This window comes from Passer montanus, unplaced genomic scaffold (assembly GCF_014805655.1).
Source record: "Passer montanus isolate IOZ18808 unplaced genomic scaffold, ASM1480565v1 scaffold3, whole genome shotgun sequence".
NCBI classification, from domain to species: Eukaryota; Metazoa; Chordata; class Aves; order Passeriformes; family Passeridae; genus Passer; species Passer montanus.
In genome coordinates this window covers 14,522,207-14,549,046 of record NW_024367707.1, presented here as the reverse complement: position 1 = coordinate 14,549,046, position 26,840 = coordinate 14,522,207, and the positions used below count along the sequence as shown (strand labels likewise).

General features: G+C 39.5%; 1 protein-coding gene across 1 annotated transcript in view; it reads left to right on the top strand.

The window, feature by feature from the left end:
* IRS2 (insulin receptor substrate 2) overlaps nucleotides 1-2,422 on the top strand; it is a 29,400-nt gene extending 26,978 nt beyond the window's left edge. Inside the window, exon 2 of the mRNA XM_039714356.1 lies at nucleotides 5-2,422. Coding sequence (XP_039570290.1) covers nucleotides 5-9 — 5 coding nt within the window. The 3' untranslated portion in view covers nucleotides 10-2,422. The remainder of the gene's footprint in view (nucleotides 1-4) is intronic.
* The last annotated feature ends 24,418 nt before the right edge of the window (nucleotides 2,423-26,840 follow it).

Genomic DNA, 26,840 nt, shown 5'->3' with positions numbered 1-26,840 from the left:
TCAGAGTGAAGGAATTAGTTTTCTCATCATGACCTCAAACAACAGAGTACAACATTCAAAGAAGCTGCTCGGCATATACCTTTTTGTTTATTTGGTTTTTTTGGTTTTTGTTTTTGGGAACTGAAGCTGCTTAACGTTTACTTTTTATTGTTGTTAGTGTTGGTCCTAACAGTTGCATAACTGTTGTGGGCTAAGCCGTACAACAAATCTGGGAGGAAGGGAAGGCAACCTGCCTAACTCATTACCTGTCCATGGCATCTATGTTATCACTTTGCTGCTGTTTTGACAGAAGTTGGAGATGCTCTTTAAATCATAGGAACTTTTCTGCCGGCCTCTTTAACTAATGGCCAATGCCTTCATTTTCTTTTTCTTTAAAGACAAACTGTATTTCTTCTCTGGCATATTGGGGGATTCTGTAACACCTGCTGAAGCAGCAAGATCTGGTATTTACTGGCATAATTTCAAGCCTACGACAGTACTACCTCAGTTCAAAGTAAAGCCGGATTTGCAGTGTTGGTGTACGACAGGAACTCCTTTATCTCTGTGCTGAGTTTCTCAAGAACGGTCGCCAGCCTTACTGAACTTGCAACTTGTACAGCTGCTGCTGCTGCTGGGTTTTGAATCACTAGCCGCAGGGTGTACTTCTCAGACAAAGCCTAAACAGGGCACTGAAAAGTCTAAAATGGGATGAGACTCTGTGAATCAGACTTGGACAGAGGATTCAGAGTAGTTAAAAAGTATAAAATTTGTAACTGAAGCAACATAAGTTAAAAACATCAACCTGTATTAGGGGTATATCTGTACCTTTGACACACTTGTTTAATCCTCTCTATGTAGGTGTTTATGTAGGTACTTCAGATTGCAAAAGCCTTTTCTTCTCTTTACAAGCTCACTTTTGTCAGCTAACTGTTCTTAGCTGCATTTCTTGTAACCAAAAATCCACATAAGCATGCTAGGAATGCAGGGATGATAATGGGTATCAGGCAGATTCAAGAGCTAATGTTAACACAGTATTATCTTGCCATCTATAGAGTCCTGATACTTGCCTTTTACCAAGAAAGCACCATTGTAGCTGCAGCCACTACTACAGGGATGAACCATTGCAGTCACTTATCCTGAGTTCTTTTCAAGGCTAACTCTGCATCGCATTTCCAGTGGCCTGAAAATCTGAGTGGTGTGGCAGCAACTGTCACAAAAGTCGCATACAACTGTTGCACCAGACTAGCAGAATGTCATGCCACCTTGTTTCTCCTTTGCTTCAAGTGTTTGTGTACATTTAAAGGGTACCCCACCAGTGCCTGCTCTGATAGACATGTAAGTATTACTAAGTTATGAGTTATGTGAGGCTCTTTTCATTATTTTTTTCTTTAATCATTGTGCTTGGTGGAACCTGTACTTCACTTTTGACAATACATTATCTTCTTTTGGGATTTTTTTTTCCCTGAGGAAGACGAGAGTCAATGTCTTACAAATACAATGAACGGCAATGCAGTCTTCCTGCTTACATGCTGAATTTTTAGAACTGAGGATTGTATTACAAGACAAAGATGAATGTAAACTAATTCCTTCCCTACTCCATGGCACACTTTATTTTTCAGTGTAATTTTTGGGGTCTTAAATCACAGCAAGGCATAGGTGAATACAATATTAGATCTAAAATCAATTTAAATATCTGATCTGATAGTTTTTCTCTTATACTAATGCTATAAATGGTTCTAAGACATTCTAAAATGCTGCTTGTTCAAATCTGGAACTAAAAAATCCTGCATACTTTTGATATTTTCTGTCTGACCCCTCTCTGCCCCCCACCAGCACTGAGTGTGGTACCTGCTGAATTCAGTGTTTTGAATGCCTCTATTTTCAAATATCCCTCTGTATCAATTAAGAAATCATGCCACTAAAACAAATGGCTAAACTGCATACAGTGACTTAAAAAAAACCCCACAACAACTTGACAAAATAATAAAATATTCTCTATCCTGTATATTTCACAAAGGCATATGCAATACTTACATTCTTAATTTAGTTTACAGAATGGAACCAAAATGTATAAATGTTATGTTTGCTAAAACTTCACAATGTATATTGGGTCTTTGTACATTTTGCCTGACTTACCTTAAATTTAAAATATTTTTTGCTATATAACCTTAACAGTTATTAAGCAGTGTTTTCTTTTTGGGTACGTATTGTTTCTGGATATCAAGATGTTAAATATATTTCTTGCTATTGTGATATGACAAGAGACTTAACTTATCTTGCTGTGTCTTCCAATGTACACGCTGTATATAAGGATAAATGTGATGCTGCTGGAGACCAGAATAAATGGAACTAGAGTAGTGTATTGTATTTAGTCTGTATTGTTCATGGATGCTCTCCTTAATAGCCATATGCAATAAAATACATTATTTATGAAAGGAATAAAGTATTTGTGTGCCTATTTTCTCTAGGGGTGAAGTGGATTTTTCTGGTTGTTTATATAAAATTAGTTTTTTCCCTCTTTTGAATGAAAACATGCTTTCTGTGAATAAATCTTACTGCATTGCACATACTTGCTTTGCTTTTAATTCCTGAAACATCATGAAATAATTTTAAATCTTGTTTAAGTATAAAACAATTGGTTTGATAAAAGTGAAGTTTGTGTATTTGAGGAAATCACTAGGAGCAGAAATAATCTTAATTTTTAATTCCAGTTTTAAAAGTGAGTGGAAGATTGTGTGAGCCCTTCTGGCAGCCTGTGTATTGAGAACAGGCTTGCCCTATAGAGGCTATGCAGTCACTTCTGCTGGTACAAGGAGAGTGGGAACCTAATGCTGTTTGGAGTTATCTCCTGCTGCTGGTTTGAATGTGGGGAGCCTGGGCTGCAGTCTGAGACACCACGGGGTCACTGTAGCCTGGTTGGTCAGTAGGAATGTCTCCTACACCTGACAGTAGGCCCTTTTTCAGTGTTCCTTGCACCCAGGAAAGTGATGGGTGTGGGTCAGGCTCCTGACAGGGAATGTGGCAGTGAGGGGCAGGGGACACCAACAGCAGCTTCATAAACAGCTCCATGTCTGTTTTGCAGCAGTCTTGGTGAGAACACCTTTGCTTAATCTCAAGAACGTCTGAGTGACATATCTTTGATCAGATGCAAGGAGGAGACATGATCTCACTGTCTTTAGTGTTTAAACTCATTTGAGGTGAAGTCCTGCCTTGGGATATGTGTGCTATATTATGTGTGTATGTTATATTCTTCGGGCCACATCTGCCACTAAGGGGCTGGTACTTTCATGGTTGCCTGATGTTTTGGGGATGGTTCATACAAGGACCATACTTGTACGCCTTGGCCTTTAAAGCACAAAACCTGGCTCACTGTGGCGAGTTCCTTCCTCTGAAAGTGGCTTGAATGGAAAAGAGCAGTTCTCTTTCTTGCAGCAGTAGGATCATCCTGTGGCTGCTGGAATGTCCATATAAGCCACTTGTGGCTGCAAAGTGCAGAAATAAATGTAAATGCTCCCCCTGAGAGAACGTTCAGTTCCCTCTCTCATCTGTCCTGACCTTGTCTGTAGGCTTTTCTAGGGGAGAGACAATGGGACATTGAGTTTCCTAGTGCCTACATCCTCAGCAAGAAAAAGCAATTGTTTCAGTCTTTGAAATTCCTCTGGAGAAATACAGCCATCCAAAAGAACTTCCTCAGTTTTCTGCTGTCAATAGGGTATGACAGTGGTACCTTACAATACCATGGAAAACCAATGTCTTTGATAAGACATCTGGAAATCCAGTATCAGATTCTCTGGAAGGTACAATTTCTGATAAGCAGAAAATAAAAAAAATCCTTGAATATTTGTTTCCCTCAGTTTAATGTGATGTAGGATGCTTTGAAACAGAGCAACATTTGCGCTGACTTGGAGGTGGTGCTCTTCAGACGTTTTCTAGTGACTGTACTTCTCCAGGATAAGGAGTCCATGGCTTCCAGTCTCCTTGAGAGCCTGCAATTACTGTTTGTGGTACATGGTTCAGCAAGGGTTGATACATGTCCAGGTGTCATCCCAGCTTGCTTTCTGTTCTCAGACACCATGGGAATACATAAGGGTTTAGGTCCTTGCTGCACTCATTCTAAAGTAATCTGAGTGTTCTGGGGTTTGCTTTTGGGAGAGCTGTTGCTGAATAGCATAAAGGCAGCAGATTTAGCTGGAGGTGCAAGCCTTAATGCTCTGTAGGAGGCAAATCACTGACCAAAACTTTTAGTGTATTACTACAGCTTCAGTCTTTTCCAGATAGCTGTTCCACCTTGAGAAACTTCAGCTTCAGCCAGCTCTTGCAGAGATCAAAAAAGTAATAGGGATAGAAAATGTCATCATTAATTTTTGAAAAGATAGATCCCAGTTGGGCTTTTTTTTCACTTTTTTTGTTAAGTTTATCATTGTGATGTGTCCTATCTACATACCAGACTAAATATATGTTTTATATTGTTTAGTGTAGGGAAGGGGAAACCATGGCCTGTGGGGTGGATATGGCACATAACATTGCTTCACATGAGCTATGGCCTAATTTTTTTCATTTTATTAGGCAACATAGTGTCATATGTTGAATGCACGGCTGCCAAAGGTTTTTGAAAAGTCCACTTGATCTTCAATATTTCTTCACAGGGCCTCCTTGTGTTTTCTCTTTTCATGTTCTCTTTTCCCCTTTGCTAAAAGTGAGTAATAAATACAATTATAAAAATGCATCAGTAAGTGCTAAAGTGAATGTAGAAGGAGCCTCTAGGAGGTGAGGAGCACTACAGCTAAAATACGAGCTCTTACATAAGAAGAGGAGGTAAACATCAGGCTATGTTTACATGTCTCAACTGGAGGAGGCAAAAGGTGGAATTAGACACACCTTGAAACATCCATTAATATGAATACGAGGAGGAACTAGATAAAGGAGCAGATTTCCCTTAGTTGGAAACATGCTTTCTCCAGATGGACCATTCAATTGAACTCCCACATTTGACAGCAGTTAGCCATTAGTATATTATTCTGCCTCAACCTTTAAAACTTCTGCTACTGCTCATTAAAGTAGTTTTCCTTCTCATTACATTATGATCCTGTCTGAAAACGTGGGTGTAACAATTCATTCATTGGTGTGAATAAGCTATGTTGCAGAGCTGAACATCCAGGCCTACCATTCTACCTCAGTCAAACTTCAACATGGAAATGTTGCTCAAGCAAAAGGTCCAGACCTTGTCATAGTACTTCGATTTCTCCCCACAGGAAGTAAACTGAACTGTGTGTGTAATTCAAAATATAAGATCAATTGATGAAACTTGTAAGGGATGAACTAACTACGTCTCCACTAGAATATTATTGTATAAAAGTCTGACCTTAAAAGTGTAGAGTTAACACATGCTCTTATCTTTTAAAAGATTCCTTTCACCAAGGCATAATAGCTTTTTGAACAAGTACACTAAATGACTGTGCAAAGGTGTTCTGGTACCCCCTGTAAGATCTCCAAGGCATAATCTAATTATCTGATGCTACAAAATATTACAACTGTATTTGACAGAGCAGTTTCTCCTGGGGGAAAAAATAATTTCTGTATCATTGGCCCTTTACTGGCAATTTAGCTGATTTAGGTGCAGATGTTGAAGAGAGGACTATCCTGCAAAAGAACAAGAAAGTAGCGCAGGGACAAGGGACGTATTATGCCTTCACTTGAGCTGTGTGATAAACATAGGTGAAGGTGTCATGGTTCATGTACATGACTATAGACTTTAACAAGCTACCTAGATAAAGGAGAAATAATGAGTGCAAGGCAACAATGTTGCCATATCTCATATTTTACTTAATCTAGTCCAGAGGTCCAGAGGTAACAATGAGGTGTTTACCCCTTCCCTATGGAGCAGTGATTGCCTTGAATTACCTCACACTTGGTGTTGTGACGACACAGACACTGGGGAGTAAGCTTACGCTGGTCAGCTACATCGTGACCACCAGCTGCCCTTTTACTGCTGCCAGTTGGTAGTTTAAATATCACAAGCTGTTGCACAAAGATAAACTCTGGAGCCCTGGTTCCAGTGGCCACTGATTAGGAATATGCCACCATTGCATTCATGGTGATTTACTGCAGCTGCAGCTCTGATTCAGAGTAATTTGGAAGGTTGTTTATGTATTTCTGATACATTTGTCTTAAAACCTTATGTCCTCTAAAGGCTGTTCTGCCTTTATATCTCTTGTGATATAAGATTGCCTTTGAGCAGTACTTCAGGAAATGTAATTATAGTCAGTAGTTTATCATGTCTATCAAGCTGTTCCATGTAAATATCTTGGTTTTTAAGTGGGGTACATGAAGAATATTTTCTTTCCTAGAAGGCCAAACCTCACAATGACTGCCCATTTTCTCAAGGCCAAACTGCTTTTAAGTGACTTTTTTTTTTTAAATTCTGGTTCAATGTGTCAATGGAAGCAGAGTGGAATTTTCAAGACTAGTCTATGCCTTTAGCCAATGAATCAATAAATCCAGTATTTATTTCAGCTGCAGATAAATGAATGTTTCTCTAAAGGTTTCATAAAAGTAAAGGTTAAATTTTAATCTTATTTATCTAAGAACAAATATTAAAGTGTTTGTACTTTGAGTAGAGTCTTTTCTTAGTAACAAACTTGACAGAAGAGGAATAATGTTTTCCTTCTTTGCCTGTGATGCATCATGTTGAATATCCCAGTGCTGGATTCTATATTATTTTAATCAAATAATGGTTTTACTATTTCACAGGAAAGACTTTCAGTGTATAAACATTTAATTTTTTTACTGACTATGTCTGCATTTCTCAGATGGTAACAGACCCAGGATTGTTCTGTTCTAAGGGAATAAAAACCAAAGGAAATTCCTAATTTGGCAGCTGTAGTCCGTTGCCTTCAAAACCAGAGAAGAGGTACCACAAAAAATCCAAGACAGCATAATTTTCATTTTGGAAACTTGCTCTTTTGTTTTTGATGTACCTGGAGTACACCGTTATTTCCATGATCTTTGCTCTTCATTTACAGGCATGCAGATTAGGGGAAACATCCAGGGGCCATGGACAGAAGAACCTTATTTATGCTTGGATTTATCTTTATGCTTTCCAGCCACTGAACTCCCTGTCTTGTGATAAATTATACATTCCAGAAATGCTGTTGTTCTACACTGTGATTGTCCTCAATTTGATATATAAAGCAGTGATACACCATCTCAGTTTGAGGTGCACCATCAGTCTGTGTGTGAAGTTCTCCCACACTGTTCAGAAAAATGCTCTGGTTCTCCTCTTATGCAGCAGCAGCACAAGAATATCAACTGATACTCTTGACAAAGGCCTAATTATACTTGTTATTGCTCAAGAAATCTCATGCTTTGTGTGTGTTCAAATATATTTTGTCAGATGTCAATGTATTTGGAAGATGATGGTTGGTTGGTTGGTTGGTTGGTTGGTTGACTCGTTTTGCTAATGAGTGGGTGACTATTTTACTTGTCCTCAAGCACAGAAGAACTACAAGGTGATATCTCTGAGTGTTCCCTGAATGATAATTCAAATGACCCTGCAACTTTTGTCAGCCATCAGACTTCATCTGCCTGCCTCAGAGCCTGAAACATGGGCTGTGCCCCTCTCTTAGTGTGTCTGTAAATCATCATATTGATCTGTGGGACTAAGACGTAGCAAAGGCAAGAGCTCTGTAAAGCTGTTTTTGAACCTGTCTCCCTACATTAATCTGCAAGGAGGCTTTGGAAGCTGTCTGACTTGAGCAAAAGAAAAGTGGGACTTTTTGTATCTCCTTTAGCATTTCAGGTTTTTCAGGAGCCTTACAAGGGAAGAAATAACCCCTCCAGCTAAGTACAGAGCTGTGTGCATCATTAAACAGGAAACCTTTATGGTATGGAAGCAGTGTAATACTGAATGCAAGTTCCCTGGGTGAGCTATGGGATGGATGGATGCATCATCTGCCCATCCGCTCAGGCTGCTCCCGCTCCAGCCAACAACTCTTGGAATGTCACAAAACATCTCCCCAGTGAGAGGGCAGGAGTGGGACCCTCCAGGTATTTTAGTGTGGGGGTCCCAGTTGTCGATTTCTCTGGGTCTGGATTGAAGGCACTTTAGACAGTAGTTCATGTTTGGATTCAGGTGTTTATTGTTTCTTATCAGTAAAACAGTCTCACTACTGGGAGTTTGGCAGCTTTTCATTAGAAGGCACAAAATGGCTAACAATCTCTTGTTCAAGGTCTTTTAAGACTAAACTATCAAATTAAGAACTGACACCTAGATTACTTTCCCTTTTAACCCAATAACTGATCCCAAAGAGCTCACAATGTGGACTTTTCTGCCCAATTACAAAATGCCACCCAAACCCAACAAAAAGAAGGAAGAAGAAGAAGGAAGAAGAAACCCAGGACAACACCTTGTGCCCTCCATCTTGCTTGCATCCTCAACATACTAAAAATCCCAAAACCTAAATTTCTCACCAAGTGATACACCTACACTACTCTCTATAATCTATTTCACACTTTTGTGGATTCTAGTCTAGAAGTCTAGTAGGAAACTTTCTCCATTAATGAGGGTCAAAGTCAGTGCTCCCCTGGGGGTCAGGGCACCCCAGAGCAGACAGATAAATATTCCTGGTGCCCTGGGTTTCCGTATTTTAGTGCTTTCCCCAAAGGGAGGTGTTCCCAGGCTGGCTGCACTCATCGCTGTGTGTGTGGCACGGCCATCGCTCGCGTTGCGTCTGCCCCGTTGACAGCACTGCAGAGCCTTTGTCAGCAGCTTTGCTGTGCTTTCAGGGATCCCCTGCCTGATTTCCATGCCTGCCTCCTTGGCGAGAAGCCAGCGTTTTGTTTACCTCTTAAAAGAAGATTCATGAATGTGTTTTTCCTGTTCAAATTTATTTGTGTGTCATTTACCCTGCATAGATAATTTTGATTTGCTAGTACTGTTTTCTGTTTGCTGGGGAGTATGGGAGGTTTGTTTTTATCATTAATATATTAGTGAGCTAAGTAATTGTTTGCAAAATGAACCACATACCATTTGTGGTTAAAGGGTTTTTAAATTTTGTTTGTTGTTTTTTTATTTTTAATTTTTTAAGTTTCTGAACCAAGTTTGGCTAGCAGTTATTTTTATGCAGCCCTACTGAAGTCAGTACAATTCCTTAGTTAGAATGGAGCATCATACTCAGCCTGCTGTAGCTTTCTCTCAAGTGTTGTAGAAAGGGTGTATTTATGTGACATATCCAGGATTGCCAGAGCCAGTGGCCCTGCAAAAGGACTAGATGCAATCTGAATGCTAGCAAATGAAGCCCCATAGTTCCAAACTGCCAGGAAAAGGTAACCTGACAAATTCAAAGAAGTAATGCTCAAGATATTAATCTGCATTAACATTACACTACTGCCAAAAGAGGTGATGCTATTTTAGCAGAGAAATCATATTCAGGTTTTTTGATGGTGTAGACAAGCACATCAAACAAAGTGGTGAGAAAGCAGCAATTTCACAACTTTCACTGCACAATGTGTATTCTACAGAGTGTGTAGCTTTTTTTAAATTTTATTTTTAAATGATGAGACAACAGTGAAATTAGCAGAGTCCCTTCCCTTCTTGTTACATGCATTAAATGATTTTTCAAGGTTTCTGTGGTCACTTTGTGTATTCTTGATGGGCTGTGAAATGAGAAGATACTAAAGAGTGACTGTGCTCACAGTGCACTCTGCTCCTTTCACTCTGCTTTTAGTGAGTGAACATGAAGGGAATGGTGCCTGGGGCAGTGAGACAGGTAGGGAGCAGTAACCTGTGGCTGCCTGGGCTCTGAGAGCCCGCCAGGTAGAGGGGAAAGGGGAGGCCAGATGTCCAACATATTGCAGGGGGTTACAATGGTTCTCATGTGATTATTTAAGCATAGGAGTTCATAAAAAGCAAGAGTCGTAGCACAAGCTTTTCCATTCCTCAGTCCTGGAGCTTAATTAAGTTTGTCCTACAAACTGTCATTTTGGGATGAAATTATTTTAATCATTTAATCAAATGAATTCAAGGTCAGATTGAGAGAAGGAGCTAATGAATACATTCTGAAAGAAAGACACTTTCTGTTCAGTGCCACTCTGTCAGGGAATAGCTGAGATCAATTTCCTCTTCCTATAAAGACATAGCACTGGGGCTTAAAAGATTTATGTTAAACAAAAAATAAATCTCCTCCTTTCAGGATGGAAAGAATGTGATTGATTGGCTCCCTTGAAGAAAGGAAGTCCTTGTCTAATTAACGCCTCCATTTGCTTTTTTTAAGGTAAAGCATTAAGTGATGATGTGTAATGATCTTTTGTTCCATATTCTGCTTCCAATTCTGCTAGACCAGTGAGTTAGGGTCAGCAATGCAACATTTTCCACTGGCCTTATGACCACAGTGAAGAGGATTTTGAAAGCCAGCTTCCACATTCACTCCTCAAAAGAGAGACATGTTCCAAAAAAGTGTAAGATCTCTGTCATCATGAATACCTATGTTTCAAGTTTAAAAACCTGTTTCCTTGGTAACTAGACTTGTTAGGTTGGTCTGCTCATACCATACATGCAGAGGCCACCACATACCATAAAAAGCTTATTGAGCCATTTAGCAAAAAAATGTAATGCCTTAGAATTTTGTACTAATTTTAAAGAATTCCTGAGACAAAAGAAAATCTTTCTCTGCTGCTCTCCTCGTGCTGTATAAAATCTTCTCCTATGATGCTGGAAGGTATCAGGATGGAGAATGGCAACAGTGACTTTGTGAAAGTCATTCCTCTCTGGACCTGCTTCTCTATCACAATTCCTTCCTGGATTCCTCCCAAGCATGGTCAGCTGTGACACCCATTTATTGTATTTTTTCTGTCTATGAATGCTGCTGTTAGGGAAGACATTTTAAACTTGGCTATTCGGGGCATATCTCTGTGCTGTCGTCACATAGCTGTGTGATGGGCATTAACTTGGATATCCCTGACTGGCAATTTGACTCCCCACACCCAGACACTGTACATTCATAGCATCTTGGTTGCCTGCCATTTAGCCCATCTGTTGGATTGACTCTTTGCCCATTTAAAAGTCAGTCAGACAGGGGTGTAGGTGCCAAGAAATGTGAATTGAGAAGTCTGCATAACGCTGCTGGCAGAGCATCTTCAGTAAGAGCCTCCTCCTTTGTGGCAGCCATCACTGCCAGATGCCTCCCTACAGTGGGTTACAACTGCTGACATTTGTGTACCAAGAAAAGGAGACAGGAGCAGAGAAAAGGAGGGAAGAGTTTCCAGGCTAGCCTTGGCAACTTGCAAGGCAAGCTGTGCTCTTGCAGGTATTTGGTTCACAGCACAAGTAAGAGACATATTGAGATTGCAGGGTATTGAAAAGTTACTCAGTGGGAAGGGGAGCACATCCTTAGTGTGCTAAGGTGAACCTGAGGTAGCCCATTACACTTAAGGACAGAGCCAATGACCCAGCAAAGATAGCTGCAGGAGCCCAGTAAAGGTATTTCTCCTCCTCTTCTTTGTAGGAGACCTATACCAGAGTGTTAGGGGAGCGTTTCTGAATGTGGGGTGGGTCCAACCATGCCTTAAGGTCATCTCTCAGCCACAATTGGGTTGTGCAGTGAATTAATTAATCTCTGTATAAAATTTGTAATCCAAATCTGGAGAGTGTCAGGCACACACATGTTTGCAATAATGTCCATAAATGCACGTTTCACTTCAAGATTGGCTCACCAGAATTACTTTATCTCTGAGACTAACTTGTGTGTCTGTCTTCTTTGCCTGGACAGCCCAGCCCTTCATTTCTGCTGAATGAATGCTGCCCTTTGTACCAGAAGCACAGGTAGCCACCTTCCATCATCATTACTACACTTGAATATAGCAGAGAAGTATCTCCAGTCTGTCAGTGGCTATGGTTCACCAGTGCATTGCAACCTAACTAGTATTGAATGGATAATTTTATTTTCTGATCAAAATTGAAACATAAATAGATGTGTGAGGCCAGTCTGAACTTCAGATTGTTTTAGATAATTCTTTTTATTGATGAAAAGAATCATCCCAAGCCAGGTGAACAGCTCTGATTGATTTCAATTACTTTATTATATTTCCAGACTTTTTTTGGTTTGTTGTTTGAGTTTTTTGCTTCTTTTTGTGTCAAACAAAGATGTGGCTTTCCCAGTTACCTTCATGAAATACAGTATGGCACAATGTGCCCATAATTAGTGCAGAGATGGTGTCTGTCTTCTCATGAACCTGAGGAAGAAGTTTGTGGAGTGCACTAGAAGCAAAGAATTGCCCAGTTTTTTAATTTGAAGGCCTGTGTTTTCATTTGAGGGAGCTTTTAGGCATCAGAAAAGATTATTTTTGTGATCATCCAACTCCTTTTCCATCTTTTGTTATTTTCTCTTTCTTTTGCCCAATGTCTAATCACAAGCAGAGAACCCAAATTTCTGCAAGCCTGAGCTAATATGCTGAAGAAGTAGCACACCAAACGTGATGTCTGATGCTGTGCTCCACATTCCCTGATGTCAGCAAGTAACACTGAGGAATCTGGTGTTCAGCATGTCATCTCCGAGCCAAGAATTAGGGACCACTGCCTGAGGGGACAAGAAGCAGATTTAGTGTGTCTGCTTGTCAGTTAATAGTCAGCCTTATGTTGTACAGTAACGACTCTACTTGCTCATTACAAGGAAAGTTAACAACCAGTTAGAATACAGGAAAAATTCCAAGCAAGAGTAACAATTCTCCCTCCATGCCCTATTTACATCACTGTTAGGCAGCTTGCTGCAATTCTAAACACATATGGTATTAGGTAGTACCAAAATTATTAGGTGCTGATGCACGTGTATCTTTTGCAACACCCGTCGGCTTTTATGTGGTGTGCTAGCCATGTGTCCCACCTTCTATGCCTCTTCCCTTATCCCCTCTGATCTTACACTCTTGATCTGTAAGATGTAGCCTGCACAATCCTCTGCCTGCAAGGTGTAGATACATGATGGGGAAGTGAGTGCTCTTGCTTGTCCCCAGACATGGCACTGATCCATATTCCAGGAGGGTGTTGTGGGGGGGATGAGTTTGGAAAAGGACCAGGGCTTTGGGGATACAGGGACTGGTGGGGATAAGGTAAGCCATGTTTCCAGAAAAAGGAGAAAATCAGAAAGCCAGGTTGGAAAGGAGGAGTTCAGTAAGCCATGGGATGAGAGAAAAAAGAGAGTTCTATGGATAAAAGAGTAGGAGACAGGAAGAAGAGAAGGTGCTGGAAGTGCAGGTCTCACAGTGCTGCTTTCCTTGTGTCTACTCCAGTGTGGTCTGCTGGGAAAGTCCCATTGTCTGGAAAACAGAGGTGTTAAATATTTAATGCAAGGTGCTGCACCTGGGTTTGGGCAATCACAGACATGAGCACAGACTGGGAGAAGTCACAGAAAACAGCCCTGTGAAAGAAGAACTTGGGGATTCACATAGATGAAAAGCTGGGAATGAACTAAAAACATGTTTTCAGAGCCCAGAAAGCCAATTGAGTCCTGGGCTGCACCCAAAGCAGCATGGCCAGTGGGTTGAAGATGATTCAAATGGCAATGTATAAATCCACAGTCCAATACAGGTAGTTGCTTGTCAATAGATCAATCCATCCTGGGGAAAAAAAGAAGCACAGAAGAATGAACAGCATCACATAGGAAATACTTAATATTCGGTCTGACTGGAAGTAGGAAATATGAATGTTGTAAGAATTGAAAAAAAAAAGTAAAATACCCTCCTAATGTTAAAGTGCTGCAGCCCAATAATAGTTCCAGTCAATGAAAGCAGCCTTTTAAAATAGCACAGCCTAATTCCTCACTCTTCTTCCATGTACTCTAACAGGCAGTCTTGCCAGCACACTGCTGCTTTTTGGTCCCAGAAAAATATTGGGGTTTTTTCCCCTTATTAAAAACTATTCAGAACTCAGCTGAGAAAAACACATATTATTTATTTAAACTGTCTGTTAAAACCATATTAATTATTTTGGCATTTATTTTTCCCTATATCTTTCAGCCAGAGATTGTGAGTGTCCTAACCTAGGTCCCCTTCCCATTTTGGATCATGTGTTGCTATCCAGTGTTTGTAAAATGCATCCTTTTGAGTTCTAGTGGTTATCTAATGGATACTCAGCATTAACATAGTTAAAACCATTTATAAACCAGTGTAATATACGTATGCTGCATGTTCTGTATACTTTCTTTGTGTAAGCTTTATGCCTTCACTTTTATAAATATCCTGTATAAGTAGCAGCCTCTTAACACTTTTACAGCACGTTGCTGTGGAGGAGGTACTTCCAAAACAGGTCAGTGAATTTGGAGGCTACAGCACGAAGGAATGGCTCTGGTGCCACAGTCGTTCCCAGCCAAGTTAAACTAGCAGACAGCACTGCCACTGGAATAGGCAGGCCTGCATTCTCTTTGCCCCTGTGAGTATTTGGAATCATTGAGTGGTCTGGATTGGAAGGAACATTAAAGATCATCTTGTTCCAACACCCTGCCCATGGGCTTCCCCCTTGAACTTCAGCAATTCCTGGTGCTTCATGCAGCTGCGCAGCATGCTAGGCACGGAAACCCACCCAGGAGAAAGCTGTGTCAGGAAAAGCAGCTTGGATAGCTCAAATGTGGGTCTGCTCCCCACTCTGGTCCACTGCAGCAACATGCACCGTTTGAATGCAGAAAAGGGGAGAGGGCAATGTTGAATCAGAAAAAAAAAGGGATTGCTTCTTTTGGCCTCAATGTTGGATCAAAGTGTTTGTGAAATTAAAAGTCTCTGAGTGGTTAAACCATGAATAAAAATTTATTCTGGCTGAGAATTTTCTCTGGTCAATGGTAAGCAGCATCCATTCCATCAGGCTCCTGGAGTATAGGCAATTAATCTATTTATTTTTTACTGGGGTTTTTTGGTGTAAATTTGTATACTATTGCTTGACTGCAGCAAGTCTTTTCCAGTCTGAGTCAGTTTCTCTCTTTGCTTGTACTCCAAACTGAGATGATATAAGGGACTGACACCATTTTGCACTTTTGGGGGGAGGCCTTCATTGTCTCCATGACAACAGTGCCCTTCAGCAGTCACTGGTGGGGTCTTGAGCCCTTCCAGGCACGAAGAACACTGTGGTGTTCTTGCATGTGTGTAGTTAGCAGGAGACAACCAGAGAGCAGAAGGAATGACGACCGCCCTTCAGTCTGGCTGCTGTTCCTCCCACAGTCTTCTGATCCAAAAGGCAGATGAGGTTAATGTAACAGTCTGCAATAAAAGACGCTTTTTCAGGTACTTGTGTGGGGGTGTCTGAGACACTCACTGCCTTTACCAGTGTCATTTATGTGTGCAAGCACAGCTTTTGCCCCACACAGACTACAGCTGTTTGCACAATGCGTCTGAGTGAGGTAACCACTTATGAAGCAAGGTCCAGCCTGACCAGCAGTCCTCAGTGAAAATATGTGCAGTTCAGCACAAAAATTGAAGTCTTCCAAACATTGCACAATCTCTCACTCAGAAATCCCAATTTTAAGAAAATCAATCCAGATACCCTAGATTTAGGGAGGGACTATATGTCTTATGGGCTGTGTAAGGGCTTCAGAAAGTATAAAAGGAGTCTCCATTCACAAGGGTAGGTGGCAGACAGCCCCCAACAAAACCAGGCTGAGTGATGGGTAAGAGGTGCACCTCAGCTGAAGCACAGGCATCTCAGGTGTTTGGAGGAGATATGTTAGAAGGCTAATGATCTTGGGATTCTGTAGACAGGTGGACTGTATAGCAGTGGGAGACTGTTTTTGTCCTCTGTCCTTGTTAAATAAGACCAACATAAGATTTTTGAGGTTGGAGGAGAACACTTCTATTGATATGCAAAAATAGTGGCATAGTAGGATAAAAATACAATTTCCTTTATCAAACACACTGGTCAATATTGTGGTTGTGAAATGCTGAGAATATTTAAGTAACAGTGAAACATCAGGAAATAAAAGTGCTTTCCATCTTTACAGCCTTTCCCACCCCTTTATAAACCTCTTTCTATTTGTTTTCTTTTATAGGGTAATGTATTTCTTCCTTCCTTCCGGCTTCACCTCTGCTCTCCCAACCTTTTGTTTTACTATATTTGTGTTGGGAAGCATCTCCTTTATTGTCAGTATCGCTTTCATTTGTAGTTCTACTTTGTTTTGCAAAATAATTCAGGCATTTGTTTGAAAGCATTTCAGTAAAGTCTGTAAGGAGAAGGACATATATTCTTCCATTGTTCATTTTTTCTATAATTTTTCTCTCTCCTTGCTTTTGCCAATGACCACTAACTTGTCCACTTAGAATCCAAGGAAAAACACACTTTTACATTTTCTGAAAAAGCCAGTGTTATTTTCTGTCCTTTGCAAGATGCCACATGTGTAATTTCCTTCCTGCCTGGAGGTCTGAAATCACCACAACAATGACTTCTGCATCAAGGGCTCAGGGGCTCCTCTGCAGCCAAACACTTGAACAAACCCTTAAAGTTAAGCCTCTGCATAGCCTCATTGAAGGAGGTGAAGAAGTATGAATGTACCTTGAAATGCACTGAGCTCCTGTATAAACATTTGGAATCATTTGCATTCAAAAGTGAATGATATTTTTACACCAGAAGTTGCTTTTCATTTGAAATGTCATTTCCATTGATAGCAAAATCACTTGACTTTTCAGAAGAACAAAAAACCAAACTCCTCAAAGCCACGTCTCCAACAGGAATAATTATTGGTTTTTAAAATTCCCACAAAACATGAAAACTTACAGAAATTTTAGCTGGTCTTTTTTTTTTTTTCATTCAGGAAGGAAAAAAGCTAAGACCATTAGGAATGAATTTCAAAAATGACATGAAAATGAAGAGAAAAAAAATGTGGAGTTGTCTGTTTGTTTCTCCAGCTTTGTGGGACATAAATCAACCTGAAAGTTTTGAAGATTAGATATGGTCCTGAGTCAGAGTCCACTTCCCCATGTTCAGCATGATTGAATTTGACATTCAGGTTTGTTCAGACTGTTCTCTTCTTTGGAAGGGGAGTTTGCAAATCCCTGCTCTCTGGGGCTGTAAATGACCATGTAATGTGTAAAGTACTGGAAAGCCCACCTGAAATATCTATTCCTTTTTACTTGGCACAGTCAGATATATGTCAGGGATTGCTGTACATCCCTAGAGGTGCTTCCAACGTCACCATGCAGATTAGGGTATCTTGAAATCTGATAAAATGTCCAAGGAATGGACCTGCCTAATAAAGAACTGTAATTACTTGCATCAGACAAATGCGCTTGAAGATAGATGAATAACCTGTTTCTGATGCAGAGAATGAATCAGGAACTCTTCACACAAAGAGCTTGAAAGATCAGGCCCCGTGTAATTTGGATTAAGATGTCGCTATGTTGTTATCTGGGATGAAGTGTAGGATTTATATAAACATTATCTTCCCCTTGGTGAGGATCAGCCAATTCAAACAACCTGTATAAGTGGCTTTCGTGTTAAAGAGGACTATGTTTATATCTTGAGCGGGTGTTGCTGTGGTTTGGTCCTGTGCAAACCGAAACCAAGCCCCTATTTAATTTCACATTTGTTACCATGTTTCTAGTCTTCTTGGACATATTGATGGTTTTGTTCTTCTGTCAGCATAAGGCCCAGGCAAAGGAATACTCCTGCCTAGTGGGACCAGGTTTTGGAAAGTGTTGTTGTACTTCCTCTGCCACCTTCCAGAGTTGAGAAAAGAAGGGAGAGAGAAGGGGAAATGATTTGTTTTCCTCCTTTTTTTGTGTGTGTGAGCTGTGTAGGGACATCCTCTATTGACATCCAGCTCAGCCATTGCAGCTCATGTTCTGCTTCTTTTGGTGACATGGAATGGGGCAGCCTCAAACAGCAGGGCTCTGGATGGACAATCACTCTTTTGATATTAATTGCTGAATGATTGTCTCAGCTTCATTAGGCATCTCCAATGGGATGACTCGGAGAGTGCCATTGGGATCAGGGATTAGGGACTCATAATCAGTAACTTCAAACCAGTTTCTGATGACGCCAATCAACTACACCAAGTTTCTTGAGAGAACACCAGGGTCCTTATTTCACTTATTAAGGGTCTCTTTTCCTTCCATATACAAATCCCTCATTGGGTAACTCTGAAAGCTTTAGTACTTTAAACAAATACAAACATAAGGAAGAACTCAACTCTTTGTAGCTTACTCATTTTGCAATTCATATGGCATTCACAAGAATTTTTTTGCTTTAAAATTTGGAACCTGCATGTTAATGCACTGTATCTTGCCTAGCTAGTTCAAACCAGGTCTGATGAAAGCCACCTTTGAGTTGATTTTTTGTTTGCATTAAATGCCTATTTGAACTTTGATGTGGGCGGCTGACCTTTAGAATCAAAAGCTATACTGGTGCAATGCAGCTTGAAGCACTAAAACAAGTGTCCTGACAGTTAAATAGAAAGTGACTGGCTGGGCTGAGGTACACTGGTCATGCTAATGCTGACAGGACAACTCGGTGCCCACGTGATGCTTTGTTGTTATTTTTCCTTTTCCCCTATAAATCTCAGTTACATAAATTTGCTATGATTCTGGCTTCAGAGGCACCTCGCATGAAATTTAAAGCAACTCTAGGTCCTTTTCTCTGGAATGTAGGATCAGGAGAGTGCTTACACATTAAAAAAAAAAAAAAAAAAAAAAAAAAAAACAAAAAACAGGATCAAGAGAGTGCTTACACATAAAAAAAAACAAACCAAAAAAACAAAAACAAAAACAAAACAAACAAACAAACAAAAAAAACCAAAAACCCCCTAAATCTAACAGCAGTATTTTATTCTTTAAAGTAAACAGAGCAAAGGCTATCAGTGTCAGACACAGCAGCAGTCAGGTGTGTGCTGACAAAAGAGACTGAAGAAATTTTTCCTAACTGAGGAAATTATTGGGGTTTATTTACTTTTTCCAGAGAAAAAAGGATAATTTTTAAAGGATGCAAGATACTACTACTAATAATAATAAATCAGAAGGCAAACTTGTTTGCAGGAAAACAATTGAAGCTCTCCAGCTTTTGGCCCTTTTTGGAAAACAACTGATCACTCTAAGTTCAAAGAGGTCAGGAGAAAATCAGGTAATGATCTCAGAATCCAGCCCAGGATGAGGCAGTGCTTTGGGGAATGACTCCCTGATTTATCATAAATAAACTGTAGGCGAGGAACTCTGGACTCATGCACATTTTTGCCAATAGATAAATATTTTTTGCATAGTCATGTTAAAGCAATTTCCTGGCAATGCTGCTGTTTACCTTGCTTCTTCGTGAAACCAGAACTCAGGTTTGTTTCTGAGGCTGCCTGGATTCTGTCATCTCTTTTGGATTTCCTAATGCCAGGCTAAATTTACTGTGTGCTTGATTTGCACATAGTAAATTTAGTTTGTTCCATCAAGCATTAACTCCAATGCAATGGAATACAAAAATTGAGCATGCAATTGGAAACCAAAGTATCAGAAAGTATTGTATTTTTAAGTACGTAACAGAGATAGATTTCAGTTACTTATCAATGATAACATTTTGTCACTGTAGTTGTTGATTTCAGGGTTCTCAGTCCTTTATCCTTTGTAAGTCTGTTACTCTTGAAAAGCAACTGGTCTATCCTTATTTTGACTCATGTAGATATTGCAAAGACAAAACCTGCTTCAATAGCAACACTGCAGTGACTTTGGCAACGACATCTTGCTGTTTTTTCTTGCTTTGGAGCCATGTGCAACAAGTACTGCTGGGTTAAATAAAGTTTAGGAGGAGTTGAAGGCAGTGCACATTGTGTGTTGGAAGTTCTGGAAGGAAGAGGAGTCCCTGAAAGTCCCTCTCAGACAGTTTTAAAAATTATATCAGACAATGGACATTTTTCTAGCTTCATTGCATTTCCTGCTCTGAAGTCCAGCCTGGCAAGCTTGGGGTGCAGCCCCTTGTCCCCACCTGTTGAAGTGCCAGTAAAACACACACACATCTGTGACAACAACATCACACAGAGGAGTTTTGATTACTAATGATAATCCACTTCTGTTCTATATGCAGGAAACCTGCAAGAGAATAACAATTATTGGTTGCAATGGTTATCTTATTAGTGCTGTTTTTTTTTTCTTTTTTATTTTTCTTTTTTTTTCATCTTTTTAAGAATAATAGCAAATTTTCCTGACACAGCTGAGCCAAATTGATAACTGCTACCCTTGAAGGAACAAATTCCATCCTTGTCCTTCTCCACTTTTCTTCTCGTGCCCTGATTCTTCCACACATCTCATTTCTTTTCCCACTCACAAGCATAATTCCCTTCCCTTCCTCTTTAAGCTAGCTGTGTCATTTGGGGAAGAAAACCAAACCCACCACCCCACATTTCTGTTTCCACTGAATATTCTTATCATTTTGATGAATGGAATTCACTAAACTTGGTTGTCCCTCTGTGCTGCCAGACAGCCAGCACAGCTGGCACAAGGTGAGTGACAGACATACGTGTCCAGTGCACCAGGACAAAGGTGTGCAGACTTTCTCTTTTCCTGTAGTAAGACAGATATTTAGCTCATCCTGCAGAACATACTCCAAAAACTTCATCCCAGTGACATGCTCCAGTAATATTTTTCCTATTGTCAAAATTAGTTTAAGAGGTTCTGATTTCCTGATTCCTCTGTCTGTTCCTACTCTCTGCAGTGTTTCTCCTGCTCATTTCTTAGCTGTGCTGATACAACTATTTGTAGAGATGTGTTGCAAGCTGGATCAGTGAAATTATCAAAACTCCTTTCAGAAGTAGGTTTTTAAAAAAAAAAAAAAAAAAAGAAACCTCGTCTCTGATCCTTCTGGTGACTGTGGTCAGAGTGCAGGCCACAGAGCCCAAGGCAGCCGTGCAGCCCTTTCAGTCAGCAGAGCTGGGAGGGCACTGGGCTGCAACTGTGAACCAGGTGCATTTGCAAAGAAGGGAACCTAATGTCCAGGAACAGGGAAGCAAGAAACTATTTTACAGTGCTTTGCCAATAGACAAAGCAAATGCATGTGGATTTAGGCTTTGTTTCCAGTAAAGGCTGCAGGGAACATGACCAGGTAATGTTCAGCGGCAGATGAAGCAGAACTTCTAGCCACTGAGGTAAGTATAAATTTTTACAGTGAAAACAAAAGGCTAAGGACATCAAGGTGACAGCTGTGTTTTCAACTTTGATCAAATTGAGAACTGGTGCCAGCTGGGAATAGTTCAGCCTTTCCTGGGATCCAGTTTTAACAAAGAAGCAATTTTGCTGTGGGAGCTGGTAGGCCTTATTTGTTACACCTGACTGACCCACACCTAAAAATATATAAAATAAAGAACATTTTCTAGGTTTGGAATGAAAGAAATGCTCATCATCACCATGGCTGTGGTTGCTTGGCATAGGAGAATGTGAAATACGGTATAATATTCTGCAAAATCCAGGTTAAGGAAACCTACTATTTCCCAATAGATCTTTGTTTAGTGTTAGACAAAACCTCAATCAACAATATGTAATGAGCACCTCATGCTATAATTTATAGGCTTATATAAAATACCATTGTCATCTTATGTGTTTATATAGGATACAGTTTTTTGGTTTTAAAGTTTATATACACTGAGAGCTGAGTTCTTTAAATACCCCATATGAGGAAACATTGTCTCCCCAGGGTGTCACTGACTTTTTTGTTTTAAGTACATAGTCCCTAGCGAGTTTCTGTATATGGGGAGAGGACTTCACTTGAAATGGACTTTATTAACTCCCCAAGTTAAAAGGGGGGAGCAAATAACTCCTCAATGTCACAATTATCAGTCTGATTAAATTATAGATCACAGGTGTCTTGATAGGGTAAAGGTTTGAGCTTGAATGAGAGCTTAACAGTAGCCAACTTTTAAAAATATTTTCTTCTGAGAGCAAAAGACAATAATTTCATCCTAAGAAGAGTGTGCATGGGAGCATTTTAGCAGCATTTGAAACAAAGAAGTAAAATGTCTTTGAGTGGATCTAAAGTACACACACATATAATCATTATTCCCTATTTTGTTTCTTGAAATTTGAATTTAAACCAAGTAATAAGTGTGCTTCTATCCATACCTTTCTGTACTTATTTTTAAAGTCTGTCTTGGGATGAAGTTGATTTGAGTGTAACTCAAAGACCAGTGATTTTTTTCTTATGGATGTGATGATCCTTAAATCCTGAATTATTTGTTTCTTTTCTGTGAACAGATTTTGAAGAACTGAAAAGTTAGTGTTCCTTCCCTAATTTATAAAATTATTTGAAATCTAGAACACCACCATAAATAAAATCTCTTTCAATAAGTAGTGTTAACCAGCATTTCAAAGTCTTTCATTGATACAAAAGAATATTCATGTTGAACTTTAGATGTAACTGGAAAAAAAGACATTTTAAAGAACTAGATCATAGATGAACTGTATTCCCATAATAGGAGAATTTAATATTTTTTAAAAATCTCAAATGCATTAAATAAGCAAATAAAGAGCAATGCAGCACAGGTCAGCTGTTATTAGCATATATTAAATTATATGGAACATATCAGATCTATAATTGTGTGAGTAAGAAACAAAAAAGAAGAATAGTTGTTTTAGAAATTGCTGCAGGTGCAAGATATTTAGGATGCATTCTACCTAACTTAACCTCAGCTCAGCCTCAGAGTTTCAAGGTTTTAGGGCCTGTGCAGATGGGATTCTAATCAGGAATGCAGGTTCAGTGCCAGAGGGGATAGAAGTCTCCTTTGTTTACAATCAGAGCTGCTTTCTGACCTTCAGCCATTGAAAGCTCTCATTCAGCTTTAAAAATATGAATGTTCTCACTACTGATGCTTTCCAGGCTTCTTATTTCTTGTTACCATGACTAAAGCTAAGCTAGGCACACACTGTTTACAACTGCTGCTCATGCTTTGCTAAGCTGGTACCAATGTTGTTATCTCAGACTCTTTCTAAGGCTCTGATTCTGTGATTCTATTTTACACTATTCAATATACTCAGGTCTATTACAAGCATCAAGATTAATTTTTTTTTTATCTGAACCTCAGCAAAATAATTTTGGAAAGCTTCTGTGTAGTTTAGAATTCCATCTCTCTCTGTTTGAACAGGTCTGTCTAGCCCTTTCTTGTAGAAAGCAAGAGCTTCCAAGGAGTCATAATAAGGTTTGTGTTTTTTATGAATGATGGAACAACAGAAGTGGTATTATATAGGCTAAAATAGATGAAAGATGCATACTCTGATGCCTAAGGGTCAGTGTTATGTAGGTAGAATTCAGAAAAAAACCAGTATCTGTGTGGCTATTTCATCTGTCTTAAATGTTTTAGGAAGAATTTCTTTGTTTCCAAAGATGTGTATGGTCTGCCACTTTGAACTGTTGTAGGCATTCTGGGGCTGTGAAAACTTATTTTTCAAGCCTCAAAAAATGTGCAAGTCATCACTAAAAGCTAACAAGGTATAAAGTATGTGCTATCAAGACTTCAAAGCAAGGAGGAAAAAAATGTAGGTGCAACAATGGCATTCACAGGAGGCTCATTTTCCTAATGCTTCTGTTTTGACAAGGAGAGGGCATAAAGCACTGAGGCTGTAGCCACTGATGGAGAGAAGTCTGTTTCTGCTACAGAGCTACCAGATCACATTAGCCAGCCTTGTGCAGAAATGCAATAGAAATGTAGTAGAATAAACATTTTTGTGTAAGGCAAGTGTGATACTAACCATGTGGATACACTGCTAGTGACTTTGGGTGATACCTGGTTTACTGCAGGATTTTAGCAAGGTGTGCAACTGGAAGTAATTTTGTAGAAGAGGCAGTGCTAGAATGCTGTTGGTGGCTGGGGGATATATTTTGTTGTTGACTGCTCAAAACAGGTTCTACTACAGCTTTATGGTTTGTTCTAGCTGACATCTTCCTGTTTTTATAAATATTCCATGTTAGACGCCTTGTTGAGGTGAAAGCTTTTGAGTTTGTCAATATAAATCCCCAGATGAGATAGGGATAAGAAGTTTTAGCAAATAGAGACAAGACTGAGCATTCAGGAAATAAGACCAGATGTAGATGGGAGAGTAGGAATGCAGAAAAATTGTAGTCTATTTAATATCTTCTTGAATACATTTTTCAGGAGAGTTAGCAGGAAATTACAATATTACTAATTCATTTTTAAACTAGTAAAATAATTATGGAATTTGAAATTGGGTTCTGTGTGATTTTAAACTAATATCAATAGAATCCTTCTGTCTTAATTCAGGGATGTAAACAATGAATGAAATTGATCCATCATATTTCCTCTTTAAACAAAAAGCATGATTTCTCAGTTTGCACTCTATCAGGTTTTTTCCCTCCCAAGGTCTAAAGAGCATGTTTGAAACAGTTTTCTATCTGTTACTAGTACTTTGTCCTTTTTCCCTTTCCCATAACTCACAATTGACCCTGAATCAGGTTCCAAGAACAATTCGTACTGTTGGGTGAAATCAATAGGAAAGTTTTATTGCTTGTTTTCCTTTCTGCTTTGTTTCCTTGTTCCTTACTGTGCTGCTGTCATGTGATTTTTATTTTTATTTAATTTTTAATTGGGAGGCTAGTAACCAGCTTGTAAATTGTCTTGTTGGTTCCTTTTCTACTTAGTAAAAGGAAAATTCAAAATATAGCTTCATAGGAAAGTTTCTTTGTGAACATAACAGAAAGGACTTTGTTCATTACTCCTGAGTAGAAGTAGGATGGTCAGAAGAAGTGAGTGCAGGGAATTTTCTTCCTTTGAAGCTTTGTTCCACTCTCTGCATCCCTAAACAATACTCTGGTATGGAACACAGGCTTTACTGCTGGTTTATGAAAGACCCGTTCCCACATGTACAGAACATTTCCTCTCCTATAGGGTAAGAACGTACATTTCAGATATGCCTGAACTGAAGCTAAGTCACAATTCTGGCAGTCCCTGTGAATGTGTTCATCTTCTGGGTGTTCATCATCTTACAAGCTGGGCTTAAAGACAATTATAATGAGATAAGGGAAAATCTTGGCCTTTAAACGTCTTAGGGAGTTTTGCTGCTGACTTGACTGAAGTCAAAATTTCACCTTGAATCTATTTAGCTTGTTGAATGTCTTACATTCCACTGTCAAGTAGAAGATTTCCTGTCTTTCTCTGGTGGCTAATGTCCGGTGGACTTGTAGATCCCTTCAGAAAAAGAAACTGGAATTTATATTGTTATGAGTTTGCCTTACAGTCTTTTCATTCAGATTCATGACTCTGCACTCATGCATTGAAATGCAAGAGATGGATCTGATTTTAAATGACATGTGAACACCTTCAGATCAGGCATATGGTACATCTCTATCTATGCAGCAATTCTGCAAATGGATCCTTCCTACATAATTAACAGATTTTAGTTCAGTGACACAGTGATAATAATTCATTCTAGAGTTCAGATACATACTTGACTGACTTTAATTTAAATACTTTAAGATAATAAGAATAAATTTTATAATTCAGGCATTGTAAGAGCTTAAAGGGAAGTGTCAGTTTGGTCCACACCTCCTAGTAGATTAGTTTTCTAATATATCTCCTTTACAATGAAATTGCAGTGGCGAGGCTGTAATTTGGGTTATCTGCCAAATGTTCTTATGCCTATTTACATTTTAAACTTCAACTGGAAGTGACACATACTAGGTATTTCCAAAATACACACCGGATTTATACAGCACACAGAGAGAATGAGATACTTTTAATTTAAGATGGAGACTCTTGCTGTTCACAAGTTTTCTCTGTCATTTCATCACAAGCTTCTTTTAATAGATATGAACAAGGATATTGATTAGGTAGAATCTGAAAATACCAAATCTCCTGCCACAAGGCTGAGTTAACCAACTCCCTGACTAATAAAAAGAAAACACGCAAATATTGGATTTTTTTCTTCTTAAGAGTCAAAGAGAGACACGTGGACAGGAGTCAGATTGTGTCCCAGAAGACTTTGGTGCTTAGTCAAATGATCTCCAGTCTTTGAGAAGGTGTCAGTCATCACCACATTGGTGGCCCCTCTAGACATGTGGGACAACAACATTCCAAGTATCTGAATAAGCTGTTACCAGCAAATATGGATGTTCCTAGCTTGTCTTCAGTGCATGATATGTCACTATATTGACCATCAAAATGTAATGTTTTTACTTGTTTTTTTTCTGAATCTGCAATTTTATGCTTCACGTTTCCTGTAACATAACTGGCAAGGTACAACTCCTCTGCTTTTGTATAACTCCCTGGTTTTGTCCTCTTGTGTCCTGCCTGTCATGGAGCTGAAAATAAAGGGGTGCTTCTGGTGTGCCTTCTTCTGGTGGCAGCAAAGTGGAGGCTGGCTCTGTGCCACCAGCTGCTGCTGAACATGGTGCTGATACTGACCACAGCCAGGATTCCCAGAGCCACCTCTCCCTTGGAATGCCAGGATACACCTCCATCAAATGTAACAGCAAGCTGCTCTGTTGCCATGGCTCTACCTTATCTCTTACCCTCCCTTTACCATGTACCCAATTGTCCTTACTAATCCCAGAGCCCCTTTTGCAATTCTGCATTGTTCTCTTTTTATGTGGTGGGCACCCTTTGACAAATTAGAGGGCACATGAGCAAGTGCCCTTTGGAAAGTCTTTATGCTACTTAAAAGAGTAAAAGGAGAATCCATTGCCAAGGTGGAGAAAACCTTAAGAGTATCAAAATCCTTCATGACAAGAATTTTGGATAAAGGTGTCAAAACTTGGTGCATGTTTTTTTTTCAGACTTCATGCATTTAGTCAATTTTGAGTCTGAATAGTCAAAACCTTAAAGAGAAAAGAAGTCCTATTAATTATTCACATTCATAAGAGGAAATTATGGGATTTTTATATATGATCCTTTTATATGATTCTAGGTCTGGAATCTTAGTGA